Below are 15,334 nucleotides of genomic sequence, written 5' to 3'. Positions count from 1 at the left end.
ATAGTATCGGAATTTCATAACTTGTGAAGAGCACTTGGGTTAGATCTAGATTTCTAGATCTATAGATCTATATAATAAAAACGACTCTACATTATAAAAAGTTTATTTTAAAATTGTTAATATCAATTTTTTATTTTGTTTTGAAGAACCTGTTAGCGAATTTGGTCCTACCTCACGAAGATTCTAGTCTATATGCCAGTAGAAAAAACAAGAATAAACGTTATTGCAAACAACAGCAGGCCTTTTTTTTAACATTTATGGTTTTAAAAAAAATATTTTAACAGAATTTCAATTTTTTTTAATACGTTTTATTTTTGTTCGATGAAAAAGGGAAGTCCGTTTAACTATCAAAACACACATATTTGTTGTTGGGGAAGGGAGGGGGGGGGGGGAACATAGGAGATAGGGAAGCGCAGAATTCGGGGAGAGAGGAATGTAAAGTATATTTCTGTGTGTTCATCAGTGTTTGTCAATAGACCGTTGTTTCACAGAACATGTCGTATAGTAGGCCAGTGGCGTAGCGAGGTTGGGTTTCAACCGGTGCGGCACCTAATGGTGTCACCCCCCCCCCCGTAAGTAAAATAAATAAATAAGGGGTGACACCAAGGCAAAAAATAGCAAAATATATAGAGACAAATTTGAGGGGTGGGGTGCAGATCGAAAGTATGAGGGGGGGGGGGTACAAATCGAAAATTTGAAAGTTTGTCCCCGGGAAGGGTCGCAACGCCTCTGGGGGGGGGGTGACACCATTAAGTGCCGCACCGGGTAACACCTGACCTCGCTACGCCACTGGTGCACCATCTCTGTTGGGATCAACATAGAGCTTTCATAAATGTCTAAGAACTAGCTCTCTATACAACGGGAATCCGCCGAAGTACTCACAGATATGCCGTTGCCAGTAAGACTCTTTTAACTGCTCTTCTAAAGTTTAAGTATGTGATTCGCTGGTTAAAATCGTAATCTACCTACAATCTGTAGCTTTAAACTACTTTGACATGCAAATCTGTTAGTGTATATATGTTTTAGTAATATATATATATATATATATATATATATATATATATATATATAGCCTATATATACTTTATATATATGTATATATAGCTTATGCATACATACACACACACATACACACACACATATATATATATATTTATATATATATATATATGCCTATGTGTGTGTGTGTGTGTGTGTGTGTGTGTGTGAACTCAGAAGCCATACGAGACATCATGGCCTGAAAAAGAATACCACTAAATAATTCTATTATTTTATTTGCCATAATCAACGCTGTCTCACTAACTTAGTATGTGCTACAATAAAGTTAGTGACAGAATACTCGCAGGATCCCTAAAATAAATTTAGTGACAGAATACTCGTAGGATCCCTAAAAATGTTCACGCAGTGGCCCCATTCAAGCTTAATCCCCACTCTACTACTAGTCCGCACTCCACATGTCCGATTTTTTGCCCCCTCCCGTCCTGCATCAGCGTGGACGTCTTTAAGTGGATGACTCACTTAATGAAAGACTGACGTACCGCTGATCAAATATATAGCCATTGACCTTACTTCTGTGGAACTGCTCTTTCCTGCTGATCAAAGATTCTGTCTTCTAGGGGGTTCTCCTGCATCTACTGTTGGCTGTGCAACGTTTTGCCGTCATGTCTACTATAAAATGTAAGTAGGGCCCTATAAATATCGCAGTGCTCTTTAGTGACTTGAGAATTACATTCCCAACCGCAGGGTCGATTATTTTAAGCTTTACATTCAATTACATTTGTTTGTTTGTGTGTTTGAGGTAAAATCTTTAACCATATCTAGTGGATCAATTTTTTAAAAACTATTCATATAGGCCTACATCTTTATTAAAAACGCAAGAATATCAAATTTTCAATCTAACACGTTAAAATAACAAAGATAAAATAAGTCGTTAAAATGAGTCTAAAGGTTATTATATAAAACACCAAGGGGAGATAACATAATAGGAACGGTAACTCGTTAATTTTCATGTTGAGGGTTTACAACTCTTTGAAACAAGACCAATTACAAAGGCGCGAATAAGTCAATCTGGTATATATCTATGGCTAGCTTGTTTAAACAACGAGGGTTGTCATGCTGGTTGGAAAGAAAAATATAGAAGGCCTAAATATTGTTTTTTAAAGCTTACCCATAGATCTTTTTGATATCCAAATAGGTCTACTACAAAGGAGAAAACTTAACGAGTTTTAATTTTTTTTTTAAATTTAAATTTTTAAATTCCCCTCAAAAATAAAAATAAAAGAAATATAGCCTACACTTTCTTTAGCCTATAGCTTTCTTCTTTCTTCTTCGTTCTTAATTTTTTAGTTGTCCCTCCAACAGAATTAAGGATACGTGTCAACTGGTTATGCGCCATTGAGGACTGCTTTACTTTTTGAAATGTGCTTTCTATAGCCTTTGTCTTTCCTAGAACAGTGGCCTCATCTGCCCGAAGGTTCGAACTCGAAACGTTTCGGTTTAGCAACCATGAGCTTAATCAACTCGACCACGCCGACCCCTAGTCTATAGTCTAATAACGGTAGATCTAAAGTTATTTTTTAAAAAAAAGCTTTGGTCGTAAAATGTAGTGAAAATATTTCTAAATTCACCAACTTTTTTTAAAACAATTTGAGTCTACTAAATAAAGTATATGTTTATTTGTTTAATTTTTTTACTTAAATGTTTTTACAGTTTTTCTTTTCTTTTTCAAACTCGTCGCCCACCTCGCAACATCATATGGACAAGGCATCGCCATTGACCTGATCTGCTGTCTTTCTAATTGGATCCGGACAAAAGACCGACATGGACAAAAGGCCGACACGGACAATCGGCCTTTTGTCCGTGTCGGCCTTTTGTCCTATACCCCTTTCTAATAATATTTGATTGAAAATTTAAAATACATGAAGACCAGATTTTTCAGAACTAGCATTTGACCAGTTACAAAAGATCTAGGGGCCTACATTTTATAATATTTTAATTTAATTGCAATTATAATGAGTCTTTCGACGCTTTGATACTCTGGTAAAGTAGATAATACAGTAAAGCTTATTTGAAAAATTTCCAGCAGGAGATGGCGATATTTAGGAAATTAGATCGAATTTTCATGCAGCTTCGATCGTCCCCACCCGATTGTCGAACCCGACGCCAGAGGCGTAGCGACCCTTCCCAGCGCCCGGGGACAAACTTTCAATTTGGCGCCCCCCTCGGGAGCGAATTTTCAAATTTTACCCCCCTCAAACTGTTTATAATGCAAAAATGCAGCTAAAATAACGTTTTAATTAGTTTTTACAACCCATTTTGGCGCCCCCTAAGGTCGGCGCCCGGGGACATATGTACCCCCCTGCCCCCCATCGCTACGCCACTGCCCGACGCCCGACACAATCCGCACACAACCCCTTGTTTCCCCAACCATCTCAGCTACGTTTTATCCAATGCTAAAAAAAAAAAAAAAGTATAATTATTGCCACATCTGTGAGGCAGATTAGCAATCTGTACGCACGATATTTTGTAAAAAAAGATCAATTTAAAACGGTTCGCGCGTTTTGCGCAGTAATTGTAGTAGTTAGCTCGCAATAAGTGATTGTACTAAAGCTATACAAAACAGCGGGTGGTATCATTGTGTTTTATTGAGAGTAGGGTGATGGTAATATTAGACCTATATACAATCAGATGTGGCGATCAACGACCTATGTAATTATGGCAGTGGTATGGTGGTGGTAATATTAGGCCTATTTACAATAAGATGTGGCGATTAAGTATGTAAGTATGGTGGTGGTTAGGCTTATATTAATTAGGCCTAGATCTATATAAAAATTATAAAAATAAGGTGTGGCGATAGATTTAAATGCTATATATATATATATATATAATTTTCTTCATGACCATGCGAGACACCATGTAAACGCACGCCGTTACTCCCCCGCTCTCTAGGCATATAGCTACCCTCACCACCCCACCAGTCTGGTGAGCTAAGGTTCACCCCGAATGTTTACAATCGTAGAGTTGATTACTGAAAGTTGAAAATAAAACAACTAAATAGCGGCGTATGATACGCCGCGGGTCAGCTCGTGCTATATAAAGTTGTATGAATTAGTATATTAAACATTCCTCTTTAAATGTAGCTATCCAATTGGCAGATGAAGTAGAGTTCACGTTTCTTGACCTTAGCACATGAAAGGGTAATATGGTCAGCACTATGCCCAGCCGCTTTTGCTTTCCCTTAGGTACCTTTATCAGTATGGTACCCAATAGAGTTGGGTGAACTCATGGACGTTCTACTGACTTGGACCCGGATTCGAACTTGTGAGACTTTAGGGTTAGCTGTCTTGCGCTCTAACGCTAGGCCACTCGCCCCATCAGTGTTTCTTCCAGACTTTTTTCTCCGGGGGGGCACTTGAAATTTTCGGGGGGGGGGGGGGGGGGGGCGGTAGACTTTCTTCGGGGGGGGGGGCGGACACTGTTAAAAGTATATATTTTCTATATAAATTATATAAATTTCGTTTCGTTCGGGGGCGGGGGGGGGGGGGGGGGGCGGTAAAAAAATTTCGGGGGGGGGGGGGGGTTCGCCCCCCCCCCCCCCCCGAAGAGATGCCTGGAAGAAACTCTGCGCCCCATTTGTAATGAAGTAGGGGTTGACTATCCCAAACTTATGTGTTAAAGTTACACATATCGCACCAGAAAACAACGTCTACGAAATATAGCTAATTTTTAATGAGAAAGCATGTTTTTTTCAAGTTAATAGCTTACTACAGCCATATGAATCGTTAGGCTCAGAGTGACAGCATCGATTACTGCACCAGGTGTCGTCCGATCTAGTGAAGCCACTGTATAGGATTTAATAGCACGATTCCTATTTTTTTTTTTTAAAAAGCATTAGTATAACTAGGCGGGGCGCGCGGGGGTGCAGTTCGCACCGGATGACACCAATGAGGGGGTGACACTAAATAGAACAATGTTTTATAATTTTAAAAATCCAACATTGTTGGAGGAGGTGGGGATGACACCTGGTTACCGCACAGGTGACATCGCGGAATAAACACATTAGCAAATTTTAAAAAAATCACGTTTAGATTTGTATTGTGCGTGTTCTAACAAGAAAATTTTAATTAAAAAAATAGTACCGAGGATGCCAATAACAGTGTAATATAATTAACATAGGTTATGTTATTTCAGACTTTTTTCTCGGGAGGGTAAGGTGGGGGAGGGGGTGGCGCACTTCAAATTTTCAGCACACCGGGACATACCCATACAATACCCATGCTATTTCAAACATGCAAGCAGAGAAGTAGGCACGTTGAACCTACTACAAAGCCCCCCCCCCCCCCCGAAGAGATGCCTGGAAGAAACTCTGGAAGAGATAGATCTAGATCTAGCCCTCCCTAAAAGAAACAGTCCATAATTAGGGACATTGTTGACTTTAGAAATGTGAGAACTGAGAACCTCTGGTAAAAATTATGACTCATTGTTACTATAAGCTTTGTTGCATGTGTTACATTAACGTGATTGTGAAAATATCGTCAGGCAGAATTAGTAAGTATTTAAAATGTAGACACATATATAAACGAAATGCAGTGTATAAATTTAAAATATTCGCGTTAATAAATGACAAAAGGCTTACTAACTAGATAAAGATCTATTCTAGAAATTTTCCAGCTTTTTTAACATAATCAACACAGTTTAAAATATAATTAAGGAAAGATTTTACATTATTTAATATTAGTTGACTAAATTTCAAAATTCTACAGTTAATATTATTCTTGAGCTAATTTTTCTATACTGAAGCCAGAACTTCATAAGATTTTTAATTTTACTTTAGCTAGGCAAAGGTTTTTAGTGGGTGTGGACACGGAAGGAAGCGGAAGTTAACTTTGACTACTATTTTACTACTGAGCTTTATATTTAGATCTAGTTTCGTTCTAGCTAGGAGTCAGGAAGGTAATTAATTATTAATTATTGATAGATCTACATTAATGTATAATAAATCAATGACATCTATTTTCATTGATAACGTAGATCTGTCTAAAATTCAACGTTTAAAGTCCTATTAAATGAACGTGTGTAGACGGTATACTGATGCGAAGGCATCCTTTTTTTTTTGGTGTTAAAAAAGTTTAAAAGGAGTTTTTAACTTGGTCACTACCGTCACTAGCCACTAGAGTCTAGTCTATATACTATATATAAATCTAGTACTAGACCTAGATCTAGTAGACTAGTGACTAGAGTTAGATTTAGATTCCAGATCTAGATTAGATCTAGAATCTAGATCTCAGTAACTTAGCTAATACTAATTACTAATTAATTAATTGAACTGTAGCAGGTATTTTGCATATTTCAACACTTGGAAAAATTACTAAAACAACCCATTTATTATGTCCACAAGAATGTATAATTTTAGACCCCTCCCCATCCATTGCAGTGAACCCCTCCCTTGTTGTGGAGGTTGACAAAAAGTTTTGTAGTCACAAAAGTCAATCTTTTGGGACTTCCTATCTGTGTGGACATCATAAATGGATAATCCATATGTGGTTAAAATACGTAACTTTAAGAAGTTAATTCTTAATGCACAAAATAATAAACTTAAAAAATAATTTGTTTTTCCATTAGACTGGGTGATATGATGGCAATAGTTGAAACTAATGAGATGAGAAGGTCTTAAAAATGAGTCTGCCACCAAAAGATAAAGACTTAAAAGGATGGCTAAAACGAAAAGGTGGACGGATGAATATTTGGTCTCGTCGATGGTTTGTTTTGTCAGACAAGTTTCTGTTTGTATACTTGCGAGATGAAGACAAAAAGTTTAATGACTGCATATCACTTGATGGCCAGATTATTACAGAACCAGCAATTGACCAAAACTCAAATGATCCTAAGAAGTTTTATTTTGACATAGTCAGCACTAATAGTGGTAAGTATTTTAAAAAAATCACACCTTGGAATACTTATTGGTTGAATAAATACTATGGTTGATAATATCTGAGTTTTTTTGATAATGCTTTAAATAAGATGAATAATAAATTAATAATATCTCAACAGGGGTTGACAAAAATCAAGTAGATGTCATTTCCTTGTGTGCAGAAACTGAAGAAGAAAAGAAAATATGGGTGCGTGCTTTAAAAAGAGCACTTTATGCTGATAAGGGTGGAGGTACTGTTTTTAAAATAAAACCTTTTTAATTAGATACATAATGTTGTAAAGTTAACCATTGCTGTAGACTTTTATAATGCATAAACTTAATTAAAATAATTATTAAAGTACCTTACTTATAACTTCATATAATTGATGCAACTTGTTTTGTCTATATCTTCTCAATTTTTTTTTGTAACAGCTTTGTTTAGTCAAAGTTTGCAAGAAATTTTATACTGGGAGCGAGCAGAAAACAGGAGAATACCTTACATTGTGGATGAATGTGTAGAGTACTTGTACAAGTATGGGCTTGATGTTGAAGGGATTTTCAGGTAGTTCACAAATTAAGTACCATAGCAACAAATTATACTCTTATGTTAATTACTAAAAACCCAAACATATCTATGATAATCTTTCCAATATTTTATTTCTCAATCTGGCATTGTTAGTACATGTTACTGTGTAATATTTTGACTTATTGATCTGTTTATGTCATTAAAATTTTGCTTCAAAATTTAAAAGAAAAAATTATTTCAAAAGTGAATTTTTAATTTATTGAGTAGGCCAACCTTTTAAAGTTTCTATTGAGAGAAAATAATGTAAAAAACTCATTATACTAGTTATTTAATGTTACTTTTAAACAAAATATTCACTACAATATAAAAATGTCAAAATGATACATTTATATCATCACATGTGACTAGTTTTGGTGTTAGTTTATTGTGACTACCCACTACATTGTTGACTACAGCAAATTTAACTTTGATTTTTTATTTTTAAATAAGTCAAAGTAATAATAAAAAAGCCACTGAAATGTTAACATTGTTACCTCCCTTTAATTATTGCTCTACTAATAAAGTGGACTAAGTGTACTGATTTTTTTTTTTACTCCTGTGTACATTACAGTTTTAATCTTGAAACTAAGAAACATTGAGTATCTGCATGCAATCCAACCAAACATCCCTGTCGTCTTCCCATTTTAAATAATACAAGTTTTATTTTTATTTACAAAATAGCTAAAACATTATCTTCTTACTATAATGTAACACAGTCTGTTTTACTAGTATATTTTTGTTGCTGTATTAATTTAATGTACAAACAAAATTTCACAATCGACACAGGTTGCCTGGGCGCCAGTCTGCAATTAAAGACATCATTGCCAGGTTTGAGAGGGGCGAGAAAATCAGGTTTGAGGATGAGAGTGTTGATGTTCACGTGGTGGCCTCAGTGCTTAAAACTTTCTTGAGAGACCTCCCTGATTCCATCATACCCTGCAAGTTCTACCAGAAGGTGATGAACATAGCGCTACGGTTCATGGACTCGTCTGATGCTGAGGTCAAGGCCAAGTGTACAGATGAGTTGGCCGAGTGTATGAAGTTGATACCTGAGGATAACTATGTCATACTTAAGTATGTCTGTCGCTTTCTTAGAGAGGTAGGTGCTTTAGACAACTAATTCATGCTTAAGTATGTCTGTCGCTTTCTTAGAGAGGTAGGTGCTTTAGACAACTAATTCATACTTAAGTATGTCTGTCGCTTTCTTAGAGAGGTGGGTGCTTTAGACAACTATGTCGTATTTGAAAATGTCACTTTCTTAGAGAAGTTGGTGCATTTGATAATATAGTATCATACCTAAATAGCTATTGCTTTCCTAAAGAGATAATGTCTTAGAAAGATCAATGTTCTAAGTGTTAAGATTATTTAGGATAACTTTAACAAGTTTAAATTTTAGTTTGGTAAGGGTTGTTTTGAAAAACATAAAGATAAATTGGGTTGTTTCTTAGTTTGGAAGTCATTGTAAAATTTATGTTTTGCTGTTTTATAAAATTAAGGACTTTGAGATCCTATACCTTGACTAATGCAGGCATGAAGACTTGTATCAGTGTTTAACAAGACTAAGTGATCAAATTTGTTGTTATTCTAGAGCCATCTATACATTACTGAACAAATAAATGAGGTTATTTATGTAAACTATTGTTAAAATGACATCAGGTTGGCCTACGTGAAGCTTCCAATAAGATGTCCATGATGAGTTTAGGAACTGTTTTTGGTTACAATATAATTCGGCACATCGATAAGGAAAACTCGCAGCTATTTCTGTGTACTGCAGACCTGGGGCAGAACCTGGTGTACATGTTGTTGGAATATTTTCCTAAGGTAATTTTTTTATTTCTAATTTAACCCTTAAAGTTATTCATGTTCTCCTTCTATAACTCAGTGATAATAAACTTGGTTGAACAACATTGATCTATTAAACATAAATATCTTTATAATGAACAATAAATACAATTGAAAATTTGCTGTACGTTATTATTCCATGAATACATTCTACGAGACACTAAAAGTTAGATTCAGTTATATGTTTTAAAGACCTATTTTTAGGCTGGAATAGTATCATTACTAACAAAGTAAATGTAAAAAAATTGGTAATGAACAGTAGCCCAATATTTAGGGATTAATATAAATGTAAACCCTGTTGCTATATCGCAATGGCCTTTAGGAACCTACTATAAATTATATAAGTTATCTTTATCTTTCATAACTAACTCAGTGATTGACCATGTTGATAGTTAATCTAAAAAGAAAATTACAATTTTTTCTGTGCTAAAAATTAAAGCCTCGACAGTAATCCTGTATTTAGTAATTTAGGAATGACCTAAAGCAGTACACTAAAATGCAGCTGCTGTGTAAAGTTAAGTTTGAAAGGCTATCATTGTTATTGATATCCAAATGCTTTAAGTATGGTAGTTTAAGTATATATCTTGCTAGTAGTGAGCAGCAAACCATATGTTTGAGCTGTGTGTGGACCAAACACTGTGATAATTTCACTACTGATGTACCTTCTCGAAACTCATCACTAATTCACTAACAGGATTGCATGAGCTTCACAGAAGCCCTAGTACATTTCCACTTCAGGTTTATTTATACTCTTAAATAACATCAACTCAAAGACGATTTATATGGTTGGGACAAGACACAGACTCCTTCTCAAATCAAAGTATAGACCGAACTAACTTACTTGCTCTCCACAGCAACACAGTTTCTACATCACAAGTCTTTCTTTAATATGCCTTCATACATTCAATAATAATCACAACCAAGATTCATTCTCACCAAAATACCCTGATAAAAAACACACATGATAACACTCATCAAACAGTGAACAAGATGTTTTAGACGTGATTTCTCTCTGCAGGTGTTTATGCTGGAGTACAGTGACAAGGGGGATACTGCCAACAACGTCCCCACTGGTGACCTCCTTAGGATGTCCCGTGTCCTTGACATTCCATCCGTTATCCCAGACAGACCATTTATTCGCCCTGATCTTCTAGGCCTGAACTTGAACCTGAACTCTACATCGTCCCCGACCCCTAGTAGTGGCAGGGGTTCTCACAGTTCTTTAAGTGTCAGTGATGATTACCATTTAGCTAATTCTTGTGCAGTGAAGGACACTGGAGAAGATGTTGATTCTAATGACAATGTGTTTTTTAGCCAGTCTGATATAGATGATGTTGTAATTAGAAGTAAAAAACTGCAGCTGAGGATCCCTGAGCCGCATGACTCGTCTGATCCCGGCTCCATCAATCTCAGGGACGGTAACCCTCCCATACCCCCCAGGAGAAAGTCTAGAGTTTTAAGAAATAGAAATGTTGAACGTAGGGATGTAGACGGTGAGAGGTCTCCTATCAGCCCAGCTGTTTTAAATCCAGATGACGTCATGATGGCATTAGCAAACGTTCCCAGCAATGCAAATATTTCTAGTCCGTCGTTAACTAAAAAAAGCCCAGACGCATCCAACCTAAGTCTGGCACCTGCGCTCAACGGCTCTGCTGGGAATTTAAAAGAAATTGTCCCAGAAAAAGAGGCACCTTGTCTTAAAGTTTATGAAGAAGATGGAAAGGTGGGGCCTACTACAAACGAACTGCGCATCCAAGTTACAGCATTGAAAGAGGAGCTGACCATGAAAAGAGACAGGTACAAGGAGCAGGTGAATGCCTTGAAAAACCAGCTGACGGACATGAAGGAGAAGTACGAGCGTAGGATTGAGACAATGCAAGTTGAGTTTAACTCGCAAAAACAGGAGCTGGAGAAAAACTTAGCTCTGGAGAAAAGCTCCCACCTCCGTACTATCTCGCAGTTGTCAGAGGCTAAAGAACTGCTCGGCAAGTATCAGTCAAAGTATGGGCAGTTCAATGAGGACTCTCCTCTACATTGAGTTTTGTTTTTATTGTATACTGTTGTTTGATGTAGGTGTCTGACCTATTTTTCATTGGCTGTAGGGTTTAGCTGAAGCCACAACATGTTTCACACACTGGTGTATATTGGCCAATTATTTAAAAACTATGTAAATCGTGTTACTATGGTAACAGCGGTTCTGACTTGCCATTTTTTGTTACAAGAACAGACAAGGGACTGGTAAGACAAGTGCGGGAACTTAACAAGTACTAAATATGAAATGTTTGGTTTTATTGAAATAAGTAGCAACATGAAGTTTTATTTGTGATGTGATGTACACATTGCAAATTTAATTCTGATCAAAGTGTGGCTAACATTTCAAGAAAATGATCAAGTCAAACTTTAAAGACAAGGATGGCATGTCTAGCCAGTGGTCATCTAGTGGTCTAGTAATTTAAAGATGAGTGGAACATTGTGGCTGCAGTTTCCCAACACAGCGTCCATGGTAAGATTGTTGATGTAAACAGTATTTTTTAAATTTTTGCCTAGTATTCATGGGGGCATTCTGTTACTGCAGAATTTATAAAGGTAGACAATAGTTTTTTTATATAGTTCTCTCAGAAGTTTCTGTATCATGACATTTGTTTTTATAGTTCTGGTGGTAGGTTATTTGCAGTTTAGCTTGTATGTGTTCTTACACCACATTTACATTTGCAACATGTATACTAATACTATACATGTCTAAAACCAAGTATACGTGTTCTGTGAGAAAAATGTTTTCGTACAATATTAACTTATTGCAAGTTTTTTCTTCTAAAAATGTATATTATTTGTGTCGCTAGTGAAAATGCTTTGTAAATCTGTTAATTATAAATAGTGTATTGGAAAATTGATAACTTGCTTGGTTCAAAATAATTTTTAAGTAACAAAACATCTTATTTGTACACATCACTGTAATGGCTGTCAACGCACATCTAAATACTGAAATACAAAAATGTTTTTACCCTAATGTCAAACTATCTAATATGAATAATAAATGATATTCACTTGTAATGGTAGGTACAAACATTAACCCAACAATTTAGATTATGGAATCCTCCATACATGATGTCACAAAAAGTGAGATCCCACCCCAATAATGTACTGACCTGGCCTCATTATTCCATATCTCAAAAGTCTGAACCCACCCTCCCTGGCCATGCTAAAATATTTATGGATTTGACTACTATAACTTCACTAAACATCCAGAAAATAAATTGTAAGAGATTAAAAACAGGACTGTTTGAATGTTTTGAACCACATCTTTCTATTATACCCACATTATGAAGAGTAAGTCTACATTTCTCGTATAAGTTATGGTAGACAGCGAAGCAGTTTGGGAAAAAAAAAACAGCCATTTCTAAAATTATTCCACTCAAATTGAATTAATACTCAAATCATACAATCATTTATCTTTGTTAATGAAGATTTAATAATAAAAAATATTTTAAAATACTGTATTTAATTTAGCATAATATAGTTTACAACATATCTTATTTAATAAGCAGCTCAAGACATTTAAAATATAATTTTCTTGTCAGCATTTTTGCTGCTAGTAATTTATTGGGATTGAACATTCCAGCATTGATTGAAAAGATAAACCACTTCATTGTATGTGGAAATCTATCTTTGCTAATTAAATTATTAATGAAGTCATCATGATGTAATTTTAATGGAAAAGGTTTTTTTTAAACAATTCTTTGTCCATACTTGCTTTTTTTAACCTTCATTGGGGATGTATTTTACTCATTTTTAAAAAAAAAACCTTTTCTCTCATTTAATTAATTTTTCTTCCAGCAATTTTTATGATATTAGTTTTAACTTTGATAACAATATGTTGTATGTGCCTTAACATATTTATCTCTTGAAACTTACATATCTTCATCATTAGTATTTTAATGAGTGTTCAGCCATGTTATGAATTGATTCTATTTTAGTTCAGTCTAAAGCTAGAGAAACATGAAAACAAAAGTGTAAATATTTAAAGAAGTCCTATTAGCTTGAGCATAGAGCATTTAATTATTGCTGGTACTGTAGCTGGCTATGGTTCTGGCTGCTAGCTCCTATACTAACCTGATGGGTTTGCTTCCTACAACATCATACTGATTTAGTGACTCATTACCTTAACTCACTGGGACAGCTTTTTGACTTACCTCGCATGAAATTTTACCCAAAATATTGTTAACATACTTAGCTTATATTTTTAAATCAATAAATACTCATAAATTTTTTTAAAAATTCTGTTTGTTAAATTGCTTAGGATTTGATATTCTACTTTGTATAGCCTGCTTATGTCAACATTTTAGCTGCAATATTTTCTTGCCAACTCTTCTACAACTTTCAAATCTTGTCTTTCCATTCCCTTAGAATGTATCAAGTTTTACTTTTAGTAAAAACAAAACAGTTTGCTCAATAAATTGAGACCAAGACCTGAAAAATCATACCAATATTTTGTGTTCATTTTTTTCTAAACTTACTCAATGCTAATATTTACAATATTGGAACTGATTGCCATTCATTGTTAATGTATTAAAGTGTGATATGTTAAGAATTTTTTCTGCTCATAAATCCTGATTTAAACAGCACAAAAATGTATATTATCTAAACTGTGATTCTCACATACTTTAAAAACAAAATTTAGTCTGTATGATTGTAAAGCTGCTAAATTTTTTTTATATCTGCTGAAGCAAAAATTTATTTTGCCAAAATTATATTCATGTTTGTGGACACCTGTAATAAAAATATCAAAAATTAATTTAATTTCTGCACCCAACTAACATTTTTTCTTGTGAATAGCCATTTACTTTTGATTTAAGCACCCTGTTTTTTACATGTCAGTGCCTTCATTTGTTACCACCCAATACCTGAATATTTACCAGTATTAACTTGTTTGGATGTTAGCTTGGCTTTTGTTAATGGGTCTCCTGTATCAGTGTTTTGTGGGTCTCACATTGATATATTGTGGGACCCACATTGATATATATTGTTGGTCTCACATTGATATATATTGTGAGTCTCACATTATATATTGTGGATCTCACATTGATATATTGTGAGTCTCACATTATATATATTGGATCTCACATTGATATATTGTGAGTCTCACATTATATATATTGGATCTCACATTGATATATTGTGAGTCTCACATTATATATATTGGATCTCACATTGATATATTGTGAGTCTCACATTATATATATTGGATCTCACATTGATATATTGTGAGTCTCACATGGGTGCATTGTAGGTCTGACATATATGTATTGTGGGTCTCACATTGATACATTGTGGCTCTCACATTGATATATATTGTGGGTCTCACATGAATATTGTGGGTCTCACATTGATATATGTTGTGGGTCTCACATTGATATATATTGTGGATCTCACATGAATATTGTGGGTCTCACATTGATATATGTTGTGGGTCTCACATTGATATATGTTGTGGGTCTCACATTGATATATGTTGTAGGTCTCACATTGATATATATTGTGGATCTCACATGAATATTGTGGGTCTCACATTGATATATATTGTGGATCTTACATGAATATTGTGGGTCTCACATTGATACATTGTGGCTCTCACATTGATATATATTGTGGATCTCACATGAATATTGTGGGTCTCACATTGATATATGTTGTGGGTCTCACATTGATATATGTTGTGGATCTCACATTGATATATGTTGTGGGTCTCACATTGATATATGTTGTGGGTCTCACATTCTATATTGTTGGTCTTGATACATCAAGGATCTCACATTGATATATACTGTGAGTCTCTAATAACACAAGGGTTGTAGCTGCATACCATAACATGATTAGAGCATTCCCACTTTCAGCATTAACATTTTGCCTATGTGCTTCTCTAGCCAAATAGTTTTGTTTGTTTGTTGTGAATGATGTAGCTGAAAGTAATGTGTTTAAAACATAACAGCAGCTGTAACCAAAATTACACTTTATATTCA

At 35.0% G+C, this 15,334-nt stretch overlaps 1 protein-coding gene across 2 annotated transcripts; it reads left to right on the top strand.

Annotated features, from left to right (window-relative positions):
* The first annotated feature begins 5,526 nt into the window (after window positions 1-5,526).
* Window positions 5,527-14,346, top strand: LOC131956529 (rho GTPase-activating protein 25). Of its 2 annotated transcripts, none has more exons than XM_059321141.1 (7): window positions 5,527-5,547; window positions 6,622-6,922; window positions 7,051-7,161; window positions 7,343-7,472; window positions 8,262-8,574; window positions 9,132-9,296; window positions 10,336-14,346. In XM_059321141.1, exons 2-7 carry the CDS (start codon window positions 6,676-6,678, stop codon window positions 11,353-11,355), a joined length of 1,986 nt encoding a protein of 661 aa, XP_059177124.1. In that variant the 5' UTR covers window positions 5,527-5,547; window positions 6,622-6,675; the 3' UTR covers window positions 11,356-14,346. The 2 variants fall into 2 exon arrangements, with proteins under 2 accessions (XP_059177124.1, XP_059177054.1); XM_059321071.1 differs by lacking the exon at window positions 5,527-5,547 and adding an exon at window positions 5,683-5,952.
* The last annotated feature ends 988 nt before the right edge of the window (window positions 14,347-15,334 follow it).

This window comes from Physella acuta, unplaced genomic scaffold, assembly GCF_028476545.2.
Source record: "Physella acuta isolate Inbredline_101_S28 unplaced genomic scaffold, ASM2847654v3 ptg000008l, whole genome shotgun sequence".
Taxonomy (NCBI): Eukaryota; Metazoa; Mollusca; class Gastropoda; family Physidae; genus Physella; species Physella acuta.
This window is presented reverse-complemented; position numbering and strand designations above follow the sequence as displayed.